At 45.0% G+C, this 17,135-nt stretch overlaps 6 protein-coding genes across 6 annotated transcripts in view; 3 read left to right on the top strand and 3 right to left on the bottom strand.

The window, feature by feature from the left end:
* Positions 1-79: 79 nt before the first annotated feature.
* On the top strand, positions 80-2,237 carry LOC135090346 (uncharacterized). Its single transcript, XM_063987104.1, has 4 exons — positions 80-218; positions 367-561; positions 1,123-1,216; positions 1,717-2,237. The coding sequence occupies exons 1-4, from the start codon at positions 152-154 to the stop codon at positions 1,844-1,846; spliced, it is 486 nt and encodes a 161-aa protein (XP_063843174.1). The 5' UTR covers positions 80-151; the 3' UTR covers positions 1,847-2,237.
* Positions 2,238-2,659: 422 nt separating this feature from the next.
* LOC135090352 (uncharacterized) lies at positions 2,660-4,187 on the bottom strand. The gene is made up of 4 exons (XM_063987110.1): positions 4,022-4,187; positions 3,674-3,865; positions 3,168-3,261; positions 2,660-3,020 (listed from the first exon to the last, which is right to left on the bottom strand). The coding sequence occupies exons 1-4, from the start codon at positions 4,083-4,085 to the stop codon at positions 2,888-2,890; spliced, it is 483 nt and encodes a 160-aa protein (XP_063843180.1). The 5' UTR covers positions 4,086-4,187; the 3' UTR covers positions 2,660-2,887.
* A 723-nt stretch (positions 4,188-4,910) lies between these two features.
* On the top strand, positions 4,911-7,103 carry LOC135090351 (uncharacterized). The gene is made up of 4 exons (XM_063987109.1): positions 4,911-5,031; positions 5,390-5,584; positions 6,029-6,122; positions 6,558-7,103. The coding sequence occupies exons 1-4, from the start codon at positions 4,965-4,967 to the stop codon at positions 6,685-6,687; spliced, it is 486 nt and encodes a 161-aa protein (XP_063843179.1). The 5' UTR covers positions 4,911-4,964; the 3' UTR covers positions 6,688-7,103.
* A 2,275-nt stretch (positions 7,104-9,378) lies between these two features.
* Positions 9,379-11,079, bottom strand: LOC135090353 (uncharacterized). Its single transcript, XM_063987111.1, has 4 exons — positions 10,839-11,079; positions 10,269-10,460; positions 9,954-10,047; positions 9,379-9,721 (listed from the first exon to the last, which is right to left on the bottom strand). Exons 1-4 carry the CDS (start codon positions 10,900-10,902, stop codon positions 9,592-9,594), a joined length of 480 nt encoding a protein of 159 aa, XP_063843181.1. The 5' UTR covers positions 10,903-11,079; the 3' UTR covers positions 9,379-9,591.
* A 1,750-nt stretch (positions 11,080-12,829) lies between these two features.
* LOC135090350 (uncharacterized) lies at positions 12,830-15,469 on the top strand. The gene is made up of 4 exons (XM_063987108.1): positions 12,830-12,984; positions 13,631-13,828; positions 14,383-14,476; positions 14,965-15,469. Exons 1-4 carry the CDS (start codon positions 12,918-12,920, stop codon positions 15,089-15,091), a joined length of 486 nt encoding a protein of 161 aa, XP_063843178.1. The 5' UTR covers positions 12,830-12,917; the 3' UTR covers positions 15,092-15,469.
* Positions 15,470-15,850: 381 nt separating this feature from the next.
* The window catches only part of LOC135090349 (uncharacterized), a 1,532-nt gene continuing 247 nt past the window's right edge, over positions 15,851-17,135 (bottom strand). The window contains exons 2-4 of the mRNA XM_063987107.1: positions 16,805-16,996; positions 16,490-16,583; positions 15,851-16,192 (exon numbers count right to left, since the gene is read on the bottom strand). Of these exons, the coding sequence (XP_063843177.1) occupies positions 16,063-16,192; positions 16,490-16,583; positions 16,805-16,996 (416 nt within the window). The 3' untranslated portion in view covers positions 15,851-16,062. The remainder of the gene's footprint in view (positions 16,193-16,489; positions 16,584-16,804; positions 16,997-17,135) is intronic.

The raw sequence follows: 17,135 nt of genomic DNA, 5'->3' as shown, positions 1-17,135 counted from the left end.
GAAAGACAAGGAAATACCGAAAGAAAAAGAAAAAAACTGGGAGAAAGAAAACGGAGTGTGGAGGCGTGGGGATCAGGGTTGGTCGCCGTCCGGGAGCCTATATAGAGCGGTGGCGCGGCGCTGGCGTGTTACTCCTGCCGGTGCTACGACCATGGAGAGGCGATCCGTTCTCCTGCTGGCTGCGGTGGTGGTGGTGGCGGCGCTGGCTGGCAGTGTGGGTGGGTTCTGACACGCACAGTAGTGGTAGTTGTAGTAATTTATTGACAGGGTTTGATGAAACACACGCACACATCCTCCATATTCTACCCTTATCACACCTAACTCTCCTTCCTCTCTCACGTGCGTTTCTCTCCCTTGCCTCTGCAGGTGCCGCTTGCCCCAGTGGCTTCCAGCCGCTCCCGTACGGCGCCTGCGTGAAGCTGTGGTCCTGGGATAACCCAAACAACCCAAGCTGGGATATAGCGAGCGAGGCATGCAAGAAGGAAGGTGGTCAGCTGATCTCTCTCGACACCCCAGAGAAGATGCAGCAGTTCTCGACCCACGTATTCGGAGTTGGAGACCGTGAGTACTGCCATTGACAACAACAGCACTATACAACACACAGCACACTACCCTCCACAGAGAATATAGAGACAGCAAAAGACACCACCACCACTTCCACCAACACCACCACCACCACCACCACCACCACCAACAACAACAACAGTGACAACCATATAATAACTTACGTAAATATATCACATATCAAACAACATTCACTCAACACAAGGGAAGAGTTAAAAAAGACAAACTACTGTAGCACTCCCCAACCTTCCGTTTCCACCTACCTGTAGCAGAGGGAGGTTTGAGGACACTCCTCCAACTCTGGATGAACATTTTGAGTCTTTCCTTTAAGGACTGGCACCTCTGGTCTTTTTTCTACCTTTTTGCAGTCCTTTGCCAGATTCTCTCTCGCATAAAGCAACTCAGTCCAGCCTCAGAGAAACCACTCCTCAAACAACCTTATGGACTAGAAAACTGCAGAACATATTCAGATGATTTTATCTTGGTTGCGAAAGGGAGAATGGGAGGGAAAATGTTTATTTGATAATATAACCAACTCTTCTTGTCCACGCCCAACAGCTTGGCGTTCTTACTTTTACTGTGTCGGTGCAACGAAGACTGAGTCAGGCTGGCGCTGGCTCAATGGAGCAGAGCTGTCCTCCAGATCATACATGTGAGTTTCCTGCTTAGTACTAGTAGTAAATCTTGGTGTTCTGGCAAGTTGTTGGGTTGGAATCTGTGTAAACTGTTAATCGTATTCTCAACGCTGCCCATGTTGTTCTTGCATGCATTATTATTATTATTATTATTATTATGTTATACTAACGTTGAATATCCACACTAGACCTCAAAAGTCCATCACACACTGACTGGAAATCAGCGTGTTAACTTGATAAGGTTTCTCGCTGACCTCAAGTAACTAGTACACGTAGAACAGCAAATTGACCTTTCGCATTTATTGAACACTTTTAAATCGCTTCAACCTCCCCTACCCTTCACCTATGACCTCAACTAACCAGTAAACGAAGAAGACATTTATTAAACATCCCTCTAACTTTGCCATTGCTTCAGCATCTCTCCAACCTCTCTAACACTTCCACCCTACTGCTGCAGCGCCTTCACACAGTCAGCCAGTGAAAGAGCCATTCATTCCTTTGCACCCGCTTTCCCCAGGTGGTACCCAGGTGACCCCGATGGAATCTATACCCAGGCACACATCGTCTCCTACAGCAACCACCCGCGCCACTATATCAGTCCCGGTAATGACTGCACAGCCGCCGCGTGTGAGACCAACCAGATCTAACAAAGTAACACACTCTGAAACTTTTCTGGCCGCATCTCGACTGCTTTCAAAGATCTCTAGCTGAACTGACACGGGTTTTTTTCTGTGTCTCGATGGTTCTTATGAGAGATTAACAAGTTTTCTACATTATGAACAGGAGAAACACTCTTGAGAACCCGGCCAATCATCCCTTTGGTCTTTGAAAATAGTCGTGGTGAGAGAGCAAAGCGTTTCTGTTTGCGAGCCGAAGTCCAGCCTCTTGTTAACTTACTGATAATGTTTTGACATGAGCGATGTGTGTGTTGCCTCAGCGGTGTTTGGGATGGAGGTCCGTGTAAAGAGTGTTGGTGGTTGTCGTTGCGGAGGAAGGATTGCTGCGTGTGTGTAGTCAATAAACACTTCTTTATATCTATCTGTAGTGTTCTTTTTTTTTCTCTCTTTCTCTCTCCCGTAAGTCTAACAGTTAGTGGTTTCCTGATGTTATTTTTTTTCTGACTTACTTTGTTGGATTGTTTGGGAATATATGTTGTTGTTATTAAGTATTTGTGTTGCCTCTTGTTTGGTTGTTACTGAGTGTGTGTGTGTAAGGAGGAGGAGGAGGAGGAGGAGGAGAACAAGAACAATAACAAGAAGAAGGAGGAGAAGGTTTGGACATGAGTTCTTATCGGTTTGATTTCCACGTAAAGGACACACACACACACACACACACACACACACACACACACACACACACACACACACACACACACACACACACACACACACACACACACACACACACACACACACACACACACACACACACACACACACAAGGGATAAATAAACTCACAATTTTTCAGTAATGCCTTTGTGTACTTCTCAAACATAGTACATAAAGTTTCTCATATTTAGCTACTTGAATTTTTCTCTTACTGTTCTTTCTTTCGTCGTCTTCCCTCTTTTTTTTCCTTTTTTTCAGACTCGTACAGCTCATAACGTCTTCCCTTTTTATATCTTCCCACTCCAAACTGACCATTACTGACCAAACTGACCTCTTTATGTCCTTACGCCCTCCTCCATCTACTTCTCGCATAAATAACCCGGAATGGAGATGGAATTGGTAGACACTATGCGGCGCCTCTTCCCTACAGTGACCACTAAGGAGTAGAGGGTTCCCTGGGTTGAGCTGTGAGGTGGTTCCTCTGGAGACCACCTGGCGAAAAATTAAGCGAGTCAGTGGAAGTGTAGTAGTAGTAGTAGTAGTAGTAGTAATAGTAGTGACAGTATTGATAGCAACAACCAAAATACTACAAGCAACCCATTACAAACACACAGTCAAACACGTGTTGTAATCACTCACAAGTGGGACAGCAGGTTCATGAGGCGTCCGTCCACCCACTTCCACACGCCCGATAAGGCTTTGCCGCCCACCCAGCAGGGATACGCTGATAAAGCTGTTGGGGGAAGGCGAAGGGTGAACTAGAGTTAGGAAGGAGTAAAATGTTTAAGTATGAATGAGAATAGAAGGAGGAAGAGTGGGAAGCAGAGAGAGGCACTTATCCTTCCATTTTCAAGTATCCTTTTTGACCTTTCTTTAGAGACTGGGACCTCAGTGGGTCTTTTTTCCGTTCTTTGTGTTGCCCTATGGCACTGTCCCCCTTATATAAAAAAGATGGATGTAAATAGATGCAAATACTGTAAGAGAGGGAATAATGAATAAATAAAGTAGAAAAAAAAAGTTGAAGGGGTGATGTAGGGAACATTACAGGAGAGAGAAAAGTATATTCGTGTGAAGACAACCTCGTAGATTTCTTAATGTTAAAAAGCAACACCCGCACGAAACAGGCTGAGAGGAGCAATACACACGTTCAGCAAAGGAATCCAGGTAGTTAGAGACGGCTCGCATCTTGTCGTGGTCCTCCAGAATTATCAAGTCCCCGCCATGATTCTGACAGTCACTCCTCGCCGAGTCCCACGAATGAAGACTCGAATTGGACCTGCTGATGATGGCGACCACACACCACTTGTTGGCCAGAGCCTTGAAGGGCGCCGAGCAACCTGTGGGGTGCAGGGATGGGCTCAGGGGCGCGTTAACGGGGTGATGCAGGGAGCGAGGTTAACTGAGAGAGGGGCATAACACACACACACACACACACACACACACACACAAACACACACACACGAGCGCGCGCGCGCACAAGCACAAATACTCACTCAAAGCCTGAATGGTCGGGAGCGCCGCCACCACCAGCGCAACCGTCAGAGCCGTCATATGCATTGCCCCTTCTCTCTCTCTCTCTCTCTCTCTCCTGCTGGGGATGTGCTCTGATGAGACACCCTGAGTCGAGTGAGCGAAGCCGACTTCTCTCCCTCTTATGTACACGGACACAACCGGCTCTTTTCAAGCCCCTTTTTGCGTCTTGTGGATCCAGTTTTCTTTCCCAATTATGCCGCGCCCTGTTACTTCGCTGCCATTGGCTGGTGCTGGCTGGGATGGGGGGAAAGGAGGGAGAGAAGGAGGGACAGTCGCATAATATTGGCCTGAGGTGGAATATTAGGAAGCAACAAGTCTCCTTTTATTCAAGTCTGCCTTCTATTTTTTTTTCCTCTAATCTCTTTCTCCTTTGTATTTATTGTGTCTCGTGCCCTCCCTGGTAATTATTTCTCTTGAGATATGTATTTCTTTATTTTCATTATTTTCATTATTAAAAAAAATCAACATCATTTTTCAATTTTTTTGTTCGATTTCGTTTCTCTTTACTATTCCTTCCCCCACACAGACACGCATATGCGCACTGCGATCACGAAAAATATATCTGAATGATAAACAAGCTCACACTATTGCCCTGTAATGCCTCTGTGTACTCTTCAACTCTATAAAACACAAGGTACAGTACTTAAAGTTCCTTATAGTTCACCTTAGTCTTCTATATTTTTTTCTTTTCTTCTTTCTCTCCTATTTCCTTATTCACTCATGTGTTCATGTAGACAGACAGAAAAAAAAAAAAACAAGGAAATACCGAAAGAAAAAAGGAAAAAAAAAAAAAAGAAAGAAAACGGGGTGTGGAGGCGTGAGGATCAGGTTTGGTTGCCGCCCGCGAGCCTATATAGAGCGGTGGCGCGGCGCTGGCATGTTACTCCTGCCGGTGCTGCGACCATGGAGAGGCGATCCGTGCTCCTGCTGGTGGCGGTGGTGGTGGTGGCGGGGCTGGCTGGCAGTGTGGGTGGGTTCTGACACGCACAGTAATGGTAGTTTTAGTAATAATAATAATAGTTGTAATTTATTGACAGGATTTATAGATACGATGCACAACACACACACACACACACACACACACACACACACACACACACACACACACACACACACACACACACACACACACACACACACACACACACACACACACACACACACACACACACACACACACACACGCACACACACACACACACACACACACACACACACACACACACACACACATACACACACACACACACACACCTTCCATACTCTATCCTTACCACACCTAACTCTCCTTCCTGTGTGACGTGCGTTTCTGTCCCTTGCCTCTGCAGGTGCCGCTTGTCCCGGTGGCTACCATATACTCCCGTACGGCGCCTGTGTGAAGCTGTTGCCCTTGACTGGACCCTCCCTTACAACCTGGGAAGAAGGGAACGAGAAGTGCAAGAAGGAAGGTGGTCGGCTGATCTCTCTCGACACCCCAGAGAAGTTGGAACAATTCGCGGCCACTTTATTTGAACTGGGAGACTGTGAGTACTGCCAGGGACAAGAGTGCACTACACTCTACTCAGAATTTAGAGACAGGCACCACCACCACCACCAACAACAACAACAACAACAACAACAAAAACCAAACAACAGCCTAAATAATTATATCTCACACAGGAAGCATCATTCACACAACACAAGGAAAGACATAAAAAGGCAAACGAGACAAAAAGACTTTGGGTAAACATTTTTTTTTCCTTTAGGGACTGGCACCTCAGTGGTCTTTTTTCCTAACTTTTTGCAGTCCTTTGCCAGATTCCCTTTCCCATAAAGCAACTCAATGCAGGGTCAGAAATTTCATTCCTCAAACAACTTTATGAATTAGAAAATTGCATAAATGTACTTAGAAACTCATGAGGAAGAAGAATGGGAGAGGAAAGATTTATTTGATAATCTAACCAACTCGTCCTGTCCGCTCCCCACAGCCTTCTACGGGTTCCCTTACTGGGTTGGTGCAAAGAAGACTGAGTCAGGCTGGCAATGGCTCAATGGAAAAAAACTGTTCTCCAGATCACACATGTGAGTTTCCTGCTTAGTACTAGTAGTAAATCTTGGTGTTCTAAGAAGCTGTTGGGTTAGAATCTGTGTAAACTGTTAATCGTTTTCCCAACACTGTCCATGTTGTTGTTCTTGCATGCATTAGTTTTTGTTTTGTTTATATGTTACAGTAACGTAGAATATCCACTCTAAAACTCAAAGTCCATCACACACTGACTGGAAATCAGCATGTTAACTTGACCTCACGTAACCAGTACACGTAGAACATCCAATTGACCTTTGACATTTTAAGCTCTTCAACCTCTCCCATTATGATCTCAGCTAAACACCTCTCCAACTTTGCCATTGCTTCAGCATCTCTCCAACTTATCTCACCTTTCCACCCTACTGCTGCAGCGCCTTCACGCATTCAACCAGCGAACCAATCATCCAATCCATTGCACCCACTTTCCTCAGGTGGCTCCCAAATGAACCCGCAGAAGGCTTTACCCACGCGCAGGTCATCTCCATGACAAACAACCCGCGCTACTACCTCGGTGCCACAGATCACGGCCGGGGCTCCGCGTGTGAGACAGATGAAGTGTAACAAAGGACCACATTCTGAAACACTTCTGACCGCACCTCAGCTGATTTCAAAAAGCTCTAGTTGAAGTGACATGGGTTTTTTATTTTTTTTATTTTTTTATTTTTTTTATTTTTTTATGGTTCTAGTGTGTGAGAGTAACAAGATTTGTACATTATGAACAGGAGAAACACCCTTGATGACCCAGCCAATCATCTTAGTGCCCTTTAAAAATAGTCGTGGTGAGAGAGCAAAGCATTTCTGATTGCGGGCCGAAGTCCTTGTTAACTTGCTGGGAAGGTTTGGCATGAGCGATGTGTGTGTTGCCTCAGCGGTGTTTGGGATGAAGGTCCGTGTAAAGAGTGTTGGTGGGCGTTCAGGAGGAAGGATTGTTGCATGTGTGTAGTCAATAAACATTTCAATCTTCACATCTATCTCAAGTTGTTGTTTTTTTCGTGAGTTTAACAGTTAGTGGTTTCCTAATGTGTTAAGATTTCTCTCTCTCTCTCTCTCTCTCTCTCTCTCTCTCTCTCTCTCTCTCTCTCTCTCTCTCTCTCTCTCTCTCTCTCTCTCTCTCTCTCTCTCTCTCTTTGTAGGATTGTTCAGGAATGTATGTTGATTTTATTATATGTTTGTGTTGCCTCTTGCTTGAGTCTTATTGACTGTGTGTATAAGGAGGAGGAGGAGGAAGAGGAGGAGGAGCCGGAGAAGGAGTAGGAGTCGGAGGAGGAGGAGGAGGAGGAGGAGGAGGAGGAGGAGGAGGAGGAGGAGGAGGAGAGGGAGGAGGAAAAAGAAGAGGAAGAGGTTTGGACACGAGTTTTTATCGGTTTGATCCCCACGTCAAGGTGCCCGACACACACACACACACACACACACACACACACACACACACACACACACACACACACACACACACACACACACACACACACACACACACACACACACACACACACACACACACAGTTAATTAGTTACTTAATTAGTTTATGGATCACAACTATTCTGTTTATGATATGGCCATATACAATACAGCATTTGCAGTCCACAACATGTGCTTTACCCCAGAATAATATTAATAAGAGTAAATCACAAGTAGCACGGCAACAGTTCATCAGAATGGTGTACATTATTGGGAGGAATGACAAATAGTAACTTCTAAGCATTATCGTCATACTTTTAAAGAGTGTCCCCAGATTTTTGATCCACTGGGAGGAAGTCCGTCTGATCCGCAAGCCTTGTCTGGCCTCATTACTCGAGTCTCGTGTCTCACCTCTACAGGAGTTATTGTGTCATCTAGGATGGAAATAGTCACATTAGTATTAGTATGGTCAAAATTAGTCATTTCATCAGGATTTTGTACCTTTTCAAAATGTTTTAACTCTATCGTTCGGTCGGCTTTCATCACCACCGCTGTTCCCACGCACATCACCCTTCCAGTCAACTGCTCTCCATACCCTGGAGTCGTCTCTGTCCTGCAGCAAGCGCTTCTATCTATTTATCACCTTCAGTGGTAACATCAGGACGTTCATGTACCTCCCTCTTCTTGTCACGCACGTATACAAAACATCGGTCACCCCCAGCCATCACGTTCACTTCATCACAAACATGAACATTATACCGAAGTATGTTGTCCCTGAACTTGTCCTTATCCACATCTCCATAACCGATAGGTCCCTTGGTGAGCTTAGGTGTAGGTGGGCAGCGGTGATATGATGAATAATTCCCTAACGACTCTGCCCTCCTCACTACTTTATCCAGGTGAGTGGAGTGGAGCACACAGACACAGCAATAAGGACATGATCTGAAGGAAGATTGTGTTGTTGTAATACTTTGAAATCACGTATATACTTTAGCACACAAGCAGAGGCAATATATGTGCCAAGCTCCGAGATCTATTTGTTCCTTTTCTTGTAGGTCTTATTGCCAACAGAGTGTTTATTACTGGTCTTCAGATTATTAACCACCACAAGATTATTTTCATTACAAATAGTAAATAATTCCTCAGCATTATTATTATTAGTAGCATTTGTATCATCTGGCAAATTAAGGCAAGACAGGTCAGTGATCGGAACAGTGTCACGCAGGTTGGCGGATCGCATGCGAGCAGCGAGATGCCTCACCAAACCCCCGAACCTGCAGTTCATCTCATGTATAGCTGCAAAGGAAGCGTGGGAGTAATATGGGGAGTCACTTGGGGAATATAATAAAAACCCATCACAACATCCTGCAAAGCCTTACATTGCATTGTCACCAATATTGACATCAGTGGAGTGAAGCTGGTTCACTAAGCTGTTTTTAACGCACACCACTATACCGCCCCTGTCTGATGGCCCAGCCACAACACTGGAATATGTCATGTGCCCAGGGAGCTCTGCTCGTAATCCTGTCTTAACTTCATTGAGGCAGATGATTTAATTGCTAAGTAATATCATGACTATCCTTCTCGACCTTGCTATATACACCATTAATATTCCAATTAATTAATATTTCAATCAGTTCACTTTTCTTCAAATTTTCCTTTTAATTCCGCGGTAGTACTCGTACCTTAGGCTCCGAACCTTGTCTCGTCGCCATGGTCAGCCAGTACAATCTGGATAATCGTTCAAGCCCCGAGGAGCTCCTGGAGGTGCGTCCGTTCACCATGGTGTCTGGAACCACACACACACACACACACACACACACACACACACACGGGATAAATAAACTCAACAATTTTTCAGTAATGCTTCTGTGTACTTCTCAAAACAATACATAAAGTTTCTCATATTTTACTACTTGAATTTTTCTCTTGTAGTTCTCGCTTTCTTCGTCCCCTCCCTTTTTCTTTATTCAAACTCATGCAGCTTATAACGTCTTCTTTTTCTTATCTTCCCACTCCAAGGTGACCATTACCTCCTCTCTTTATGTCCTTACGCTCTCCTCCATCTACGTCTCGCAAATATAGCCCGGTATGGTCTCTGTGTTATCCACAGACACCATGTAGCGCCTCTTCCCTGACTTGACCAACATGGCGGAGAAGAGTCCCTGCTTCATATTCGGTTCATCTGGAATAAACCTGGCGAAAAGTGGTGGAGTCAGTGGAAGTGTTGACAAGAGCGGTGTATCAGAGGGAGGGATGGTTAAGAATGGTTGGTGGTGGTGGTAGTTGTAGTGGCAAAAGTTGCAGTAATAACGATGGTAATGAAAACTGGAGTAGTACCAATAGCAGTGACAGTAACAGTGATAACAATAACAACAACGAAAATACATTACAATCACACAGTCACACAGGTGTTGTAATCACTCACAGGTGAGACAGCAGGTTCACAGGGCGTCCGTTCACCCACCACCACACGCCCGAGTATCCTCTGCCGCCCACCCACAAGGGATGCGTTAATCTTTCTGTCGGAGGAAGGTGAAGGATGAGGAGTAATACAAAGGAACACAAACAGCAATAGACCTTGATGTCCTTACCAGGCTATTTGTATTACTATCTTAGAGTAACTACTATTGGAAGAGACAGGACAGCAGAAAAGAGGAGGAGGAAGAGGAGTGAGGCTGGGAAGATGATGGGCTGTGTGAAGTTGAACACAACACAACAGACTCACAGACGCAATACTCACCTCCAGTAAGCTCAGTATCCAGGTGGGCGGTGAGAGCTCGCAACTTCTCGTGCTTGTCCAGAATGATCAAGTCTCCTTTTATACTCTGGCACGCGCTCCTTGCTCCCAGCCACGTGTGCGCCACGTCGGGCACGCTGATGTTGGCGACCACACACCACCTGTTGGCCAGAGCCTTGAAGGGCGCCGCGCAGGCTGCAGGATACAGGGAGTGGGTAAGCGGGGGTTAGGGAGGTGAACTGAGAGAGGGCGCAACACACACACACACACACACTGCATAGTGTAGTAGTCAGCACGCTCGGCTCACAACCAAGAAGGCCCAGGTTCGAGTCCAGGGCGATGCGAGAAAACCGGGCGAGCTTCTTAATGCGTAGCCCCTGTACTGAATGTAAGGCGAGGGATTGTGGCCTCGCTGTCCCAGTGTCTGGCGTGTGAGAGGTCTCAGTCTTACCCAAAGATGGGTCACTGTGAGCTCTGACCTCTTTCCGTAGGGGAACAGCTGGCTGGATGACCAGCAGACGACCATAGGTGAATGACACACACACACACACACACACACACACCAATACTTACTCAAAGCCTGGATGGTCGGGAGAGCCGCCACCACCAGCACAATCGTCAGAGCCGTCACATGCATTGTCGTCTTGTTGCCACGCTCTCTCTCTCTCTCTCTCTCTCTCTCTCTCTCTCTCTCTCTCTCTCTCTCTCTCTCTCTCTCTCTCTCTCTCTCTCTCTCTCTCTCTCTTTCTCTTTCTCGTCCTCTCTCCTGTTGGGGATGTGCTCTGATGAGACGTCCAAACTCGAGTGAGCAAAGCTGACTCCTCTCCCTTTTATGTACGAGTACATGGACACAACCGGCTGTTTTCAAGGTGCCCTTTTTCTGTCTTCAGGATCCAGTTCTTTTTCCTCCGGTATGACCCGACTCGCTCCCATTGGCTGGTGCTGGCTGGGAGGGGTAAAAAGGGGGGCAGGGAGTGGAGAGAAGGGGGGACAGTCGGATAAATTGGCCTCAGGCGGAATACAAGGAAGAAACTAGTCTCGCAGTTTTTCAGGGCGTTTGTTGGAACCCATCTTATTTCCCTTTTATTTATTTTATATTTGTCGCTTCTTGTGTCCTCCTTGGTAATTATTCCTCATGAGTTTATTTTTATTTCTTTATTTTCGTCATCTTTCAAATTTTCTAACATTTCATTCCCTCGATTTTCCTGTTTGTTTTTCTGTTTCCCTTTGCCATTCGCACAAACACTCACACAACTGAAGGATAAGTAAACTCACAATACTTTTTTTTATCTCTAACGTCTCTGTGTACTTTTAAACGCTAACAATAAAATACGTGGCGCATGAAATTTGTCATTCCCTGATCTTTTTTTCTCCTTTCTTTTTCCTTCTTTTCCTTATTCAGACTCATGTAATACTCATGCAGAGAGAGAGAGAGAGAGAGAGAGAGAGAGAGAGAGAGGAACGGACGGACGGACGGACGGACGAACGAACAGACAGGCAAACAGATAGACAAACATAGAGACATACAGAGATATACAGATAGGGACGGACGGACGGATGGACGGACAGACATACATACAGACACAGACAGACAGACAGAGACAGAAAGACAGACAGGAGAGGGAGGGAGAGAGAGAGAGAGAGAGAGAGAGAGAGAGAGAGAGAGAGAGAGAGAGAGAGAGAGAGAGAGAGAGAGGGACGGACGGACGGACGGACAGACGGACAGATAAAGACAGACAGAATTATAGACACAGAAAGACAGAGGGACGGACGGACAGACAGACAGACAGACAAACAGAGAAGGTGGCGAACGGACGGAGAGACAGACAGACAGACAGACAGACAGACAGATAGATAGAAGAACGGACGGACAGACAGACAGATAGACAGATAGAGAAGGACGGACGGACGGACGGACGGACAGACAGACAGACAGAGGACGGACGGACGGACGGACGGACGGACGGACAGACAGAAAGACAGACAGACAGATAGACAGAGAAGGATGGACGGACAGACGAACAGACAGAGAGACAGACAGACAGACAGGTAGGCAGGTAAGTACTGTCTTATGGTTAATGTATATTTGATATGTAATATGCTTGTTAATATATTAATAATGTAAAATTTTTGCGTCGATTTTCAGTTGGTTAGGCTGCCACTAAGTAACCTGATTATTATTATTATTATTATTATTATTATTATTATAAACAGTAATAATTATAATAATAATAATGATATAATAATAATGATAATAATAATAATAATAATAATAATAATTATTATTATTATTATTATTATTATTATTATTATTATTATTATTATTATTATATTATTATTATTATTATTATTATTATTATTATTATTATTGTTATTATTATTATCATTATTATTATTATTATTATTATTATTATTATTATTATTATTATTATTATTATTATTATTATTATTATTTTTATTTTTATTACTATTATTAACAGACAGACAGATAGACACAGACAAGGAAGCATTCAAAGAAAGGGGGGGGAAAAAACGGGAGAAAGAAAACGGAATGTGGAGGGAGGAGCGAGGATCAAGTTTGGTTGCCGCCCCAGGAGAATATATAAAGCGACGGGGCGGCACTGCAGTGTTACTCTTGCCGGTGCTGTGACAATGGAGAGGCGATCCGTGCTCCTGCTGGTGGGGGTGGTGGTGGTGGTGGCGCTGGCTGGCAGTGTGGGTGAGTAAAGACACACACAGTAGTGGTAGTTGTAATAACAATAATAGCTTTAGTTTAGATAGACGTAGGTTAAGAGACGACCTGATAGAAATCTCTAAATAGTATAAGGGTTATAACAGAGGGGACGTAAACAAAATTGTAAGATCAGTGACCAGGATAGAACTAGAAATAACGGGTTCAAACTTGAAAATTTTAGCTTTAAAAAAGAGACAGTTAGGAATTGGTTATCAAATAGTGTGGTAGATGAGTGGAACGGACTCAGTAATCACGTTGTTAGTGCTGAGTTATTAGGGAGCTTTAAGAGAAGGTTAGACAGGTTTATGGATAGGGATGATAGGTGGAAATAGGTAGGTATATTTCATACAGGGACTGCCACGTGCAGGCCTGATGGTATCTTGCAGCTTCCCTTTTTTCTTATGTTCTTATGTTTATTGACAGCGTTTATAGATACCATCCAGAACACAACACACACACACACACACACACACACACACACACACACACACACACACACACACACACACACACACACACACACACACACACACACACACACACACACACACATATCTTCCATACTCTACTCTTACCACACCTCCTAACTCTCTCTCTTCTCTGACTTGCTTTCCTCTTCTCTGCTGTACAGGTGCCTCTTGCCCCGATGGCTTCCAGCTGTTTCCGCACGGCGCCTGCGTGAAGCTGTTCACCTGGGGGAGTAGTCAGTTCTTCCCAAGTTGGGATGGGGCGAGCGAGGACTGCAAGAAGGAAGGTGGTCAACTGATCACTCTCGACACCCCAGAGAAGATACAGCAATTCTCGACCCACATATTCGGCCTGGGGGGCTGTGAGTACTGCCAGTGACTAAAACATCACTATACAACACACCCTACACTACACTCTACTCAGAATATAGACAGGGAAAGGTATCACCATCATCACCACCACCAACAACAACAACAACAACAACGAGACAACAGACTACATGATTATATCACACAGCAAACAACATCATTCTCACAACACAAGGAAAGAGGTAAAAAAACAAATATGAAATAGAGAAACTACTCCCATCCTTCCCTATCCACCTACCTGTAGCAGAGGGAAGTTTGAGGACACTTCTCCGACTCTGGATGAGCATTTTGGGCCTTTCCTTCAGGGACTGGCACCTCAGTGGTCTTTTTCTTCCTTTATACAGTCCTTTGCCAGATTCCCTATCGCATGAAGCAACTCAATCCAGCCTCAGAGAATCCACTCCTCAGACAACCTTATGGATTAGAAAACTGCAGAAAGTATTCAGAAACTCATAAAAGATGATTTTACCTTGATTGTGAGAGGAAGAATAGGGGGGAAATGTTTATTTGATTGTATAACTAACTCTTTTTTGTCCGCGCCTCACAGCCTGGGACGGTTACCCTTTCTGTGTCGGTGCAAGGAAGACGGAGTCAGGCTGGCGCTGGCTCAGTGGAGCAAAGCTGTCCTCTGATTCACACGTGTGAGTTTCCTACTTAGTACTAGTAGTAAATCTTGGTGTTCTAGCAAGTTGTTACGTTAGAATTTTTGTAAATTGCTTATCGTATTCTCAACACTGCTCAAGTTGTTCTTGCATGCATTAGTTTTTGTTTTGTTTATGTTACACTAACGTAGAATATCCACACTAAACCTCAAAGGCCATCACAACACTGAGTGTAAATCAGCATGTTATCTTGATTAGGTTTCTCGCTGACCTCACGTAACTAGTACACGTAGAACAGCCAACTGATTTTTCACACATTTAACACTTTTAAATCTTTTGAACCTCTTCTACCCTTCCACCTCATGACCTCAACTAACCAGTACACATAGTTCTTAAAGACCTCTCCAACTTTGCCATTGCTTCAGCATCTCTCAAAGCTCTCCCTCCCTTCCACCCTACTGCTGCAGCGCCTACACACAGTCAACCAATGAACCAGTCATCCATTCCCTTGCACCCACTTCCCTCAGGTGGCTCCCAAGTCAACCAGCAGAATCAGCTACCCACGCACAGCTCGTCCCCATGAGCAGCCACCCGCGCCACTACCTCACTTCCTCTATTGGCTGCCGGGCTGCCGCGTGTGAGAAAAAACCGTAACAAAGGACAAGATTCTGAAACACTTCTGGCCGCACGTCAGCTACTTTCAAAAGGCTCTAGCTGAAATGACGAAATAACGCGGATTTTTATGGGAGTCTTTAAGGTTCTAGTGAGAAATTAACAAGGCTTGTACATTATGAACGGGAGAAACACTCTTGAGAACCCGGCCAATTATCTTTGTGGCCCTTGAAGATAGTGAGAGAGCAAAGCGTTGGTGAATGCCGGCTGAAGTCGACTTGCTGGGAATGTTTTGACATGAGCAATGTGTGTGTTGCCTCAGCAGTGTTTGGGATGGAGGTCCGTGTAATGAGTGCTGTTGGACATTGCGGACGAAGAATTGTTGCGTGTGTGTAGCCAATAAACGTTTCTATATATCTATCTGTAGTGTTTATTTGTTTATCTTTTTTAACAGTTAGTGGTTTCCTGATGTGTTAAGGTTTGTTTTTTTTCTCGCTTGCTTTGTTGGAGTATTTGGGAAAACATGTTGTTGTTGTTGTTATCTGTTTGTGTTGACTCTTCTTTGATTATTATTTATTGTCTGTGTGAGGAAGAGGAAGTGGAGGAGGAGGAGGAGGAGGAGGAGGAGGTTTGGACATGAGTTTTTATCGATTTGATCCCCACGTCAAGGACACACACACACACACACACACACACACACACACACACACACACACACACACACACACACACACACACACACACACACACACACACACACACACACACACACACACACACAAAGGATAAATAAACTCACAATTTTTAAGTAATGCCTCCGTGTACTTCTCAAATAGTACATAAAGTTTCTCATATTTTACTACTTGAATCTTCCTTTTACAGTTCTCTCTTTCCTCGTCTCCTCCTTTTTTCTTTATTCAAACTCATGCAGCTTAAAACGTCTTCTTTTTCTTATCTTCCCACTCCAAGCCGACCATTATCTCCTCTCTTTATGTCCTTACTCCGTCATCCATCTACTTCTCGCAAATATAGCCTGGTGTGATCTGTTCGTTGCTCACAGACACCATGTGGCGCCTCTTCCCTGATTTGATTAACATGGTGGAGGAGAGTCCCTGCTTAATATTCGGCTGTTCTGGAATCCACCTGGCAAAAAGTGAAGGAGTCAGTGGAAGTGTTAACAAGAGCGGTGTGTCAGAGGGAGGGATGGTTAAGAAGGGTTGGTGGTGGTGGTAGCTGTAGTCGCAAAAGTTGCAGTAGTAACGATATTAGTGAAAATTGGAGTAGTACCAATAGCCGTGACAATAACATTAATAACAGTAACAACAACAATAACATTAATAACAGTAACAACAACAATAACATTAATAACAGTAACAACAACGGAAATACTGAACCAACCCATTACAATCACACAGTCACACAGGTGTTGTAATCACTCACAGGTGAGACACCAGGTTCATGGGGCGTCCATCCACCCACCACCACACGCCCGAGTATCCTCTGCCGCCCACCCACAAGGAATACGTTAATCTTTCTGTTGGAGGAAGGCGAAGGATGAGGAGCAATACAGAGGAACTCAAACAGCAACAGACCTTGATGTCCTTACCAGGCTATTTGTATTGCTATCTTAGAGTAACTACTATTGGAAGAGACAGGACATCAAAGAAGAGGAGGAGGAAGAGGAGTGAGGCTGGGAAGGTGATGGGCTGTGTGAAGTTGAACACAACACAACAGACTCACAGACGCAATACTCACCTCCTGTAAGCTCAGTATCCAGGTGGGCGGTGAGAGCTTGCAACTTCTCGTGCTTGTCCAGAATGATCAAGTCTCCTTTTATACTCTGGCACGCGCTCCTTGCTCCCAGCCACGGGTGCGCCACGTCGGGCACGCTGATGTTGACGACCACACACCACTTATCATCCAGAGCCTTGAAGGGCGCCGCGCAGGCTGCAAAGTGCAGGGATTGGGTGAAGGACGCGGTAATGGTGTGAGGGAGGGAGGTAGGTGAACTGAGGGGAACAACACACACACACACACACACACACACACACACACACACACACACACACACACACACACACACACA

This window comes from Scylla paramamosain, chromosome 34 (genome assembly GCF_035594125.1).
Source record: "Scylla paramamosain isolate STU-SP2022 chromosome 34, ASM3559412v1, whole genome shotgun sequence".
NCBI lineage: Eukaryota > Metazoa > Arthropoda > Malacostraca > Decapoda > Portunidae > Scylla > Scylla paramamosain.
The sequence above is the reverse complement of the archived record's forward strand: the minus strand, read 5'-3'. Positions and strand labels throughout refer to the sequence as shown.

Excerpts from the sequence above, each read along its gene's own strand:
- LOC135090352 (XM_063987110.1), bottom strand. The coding sequence starts at position 4,085 with ATGCATATGACGGCTCTGACGGTTGCGCTGGTGGTGGCGGCGCTCCCG. Across the intron at positions 3,262-3,673 it reads CCTGGATTCCTTTGCTGAAC|CTTTATCAGCGTATCCCTGC; the intron begins GTGTGTATTGCT and ends TTCCCCCAACAG. Across the intron at positions 3,021-3,167 it reads ATGAACCTGCTGTCCCACTT|GTGGTCTCCAGAGGAACCAC; the intron begins GTGAGTGATTAC and ends ATTTTTCGCCAG.
- LOC135090346 (XM_063987104.1), top strand. The coding sequence starts at position 152 with ATGGAGAGGCGATCCGTTCTCCTGCTGGCTGCGGTGGTGGTGGTGGCG. Across the intron at positions 219-366 it reads GGCGCTGGCTGGCAGTGTGG|GTGCCGCTTGCCCCAGTGGC; the intron begins GTGGGTTCTGAC and ends TTGCCTCTGCAG. Across the intron at positions 562-1,122 it reads CGTATTCGGAGTTGGAGACC|CTTGGCGTTCTTACTTTTAC; the intron begins GTGAGTACTGCC and ends CACGCCCAACAG.
- LOC135090351 (XM_063987109.1), top strand. The coding sequence starts at position 4,965 with ATGGAGAGGCGATCCGTGCTCCTGCTGGTGGCGGTGGTGGTGGTGGCG. Across the intron at positions 5,032-5,389 it reads GGGGCTGGCTGGCAGTGTGG|GTGCCGCTTGTCCCGGTGGC; the intron begins GTGGGTTCTGAC and ends TTGCCTCTGCAG. Across the intron at positions 5,585-6,028 it reads TTTATTTGAACTGGGAGACT|CCTTCTACGGGTTCCCTTAC; the intron begins GTGAGTACTGCC and ends CGCTCCCCACAG.
- LOC135090353 (XM_063987111.1), bottom strand. The coding sequence starts at position 10,902 with ATGCATGTGACGGCTCTGACGATTGTGCTGGTGGTGGCGGCTCTCCCG. Across the intron at positions 10,461-10,838 it reads CCCGACCATCCAGGCTTTGA|CCTGCGCGGCGCCCTTCAAG; the intron begins GTAAGTATTGGT and ends TGTATCCTGCAG. Across the intron at positions 9,722-9,953 it reads GTGAACCTGCTGTCTCACCT|GTTTATTCCAGATGAACCGA; the intron begins GTGAGTGATTAC and ends ACTTTTCGCCAG.
- LOC135090350 (XM_063987108.1), top strand. The coding sequence starts at position 12,918 with ATGGAGAGGCGATCCGTGCTCCTGCTGGTGGGGGTGGTGGTGGTGGTG. Across the intron at positions 12,985-13,630 it reads GGCGCTGGCTGGCAGTGTGG|GTGCCTCTTGCCCCGATGGC; the intron begins GTGAGTAAAGAC and ends TCTGCTGTACAG. Across the intron at positions 13,829-14,382 it reads CATATTCGGCCTGGGGGGCT|CCTGGGACGGTTACCCTTTC; the intron begins GTGAGTACTGCC and ends CGCGCCTCACAG.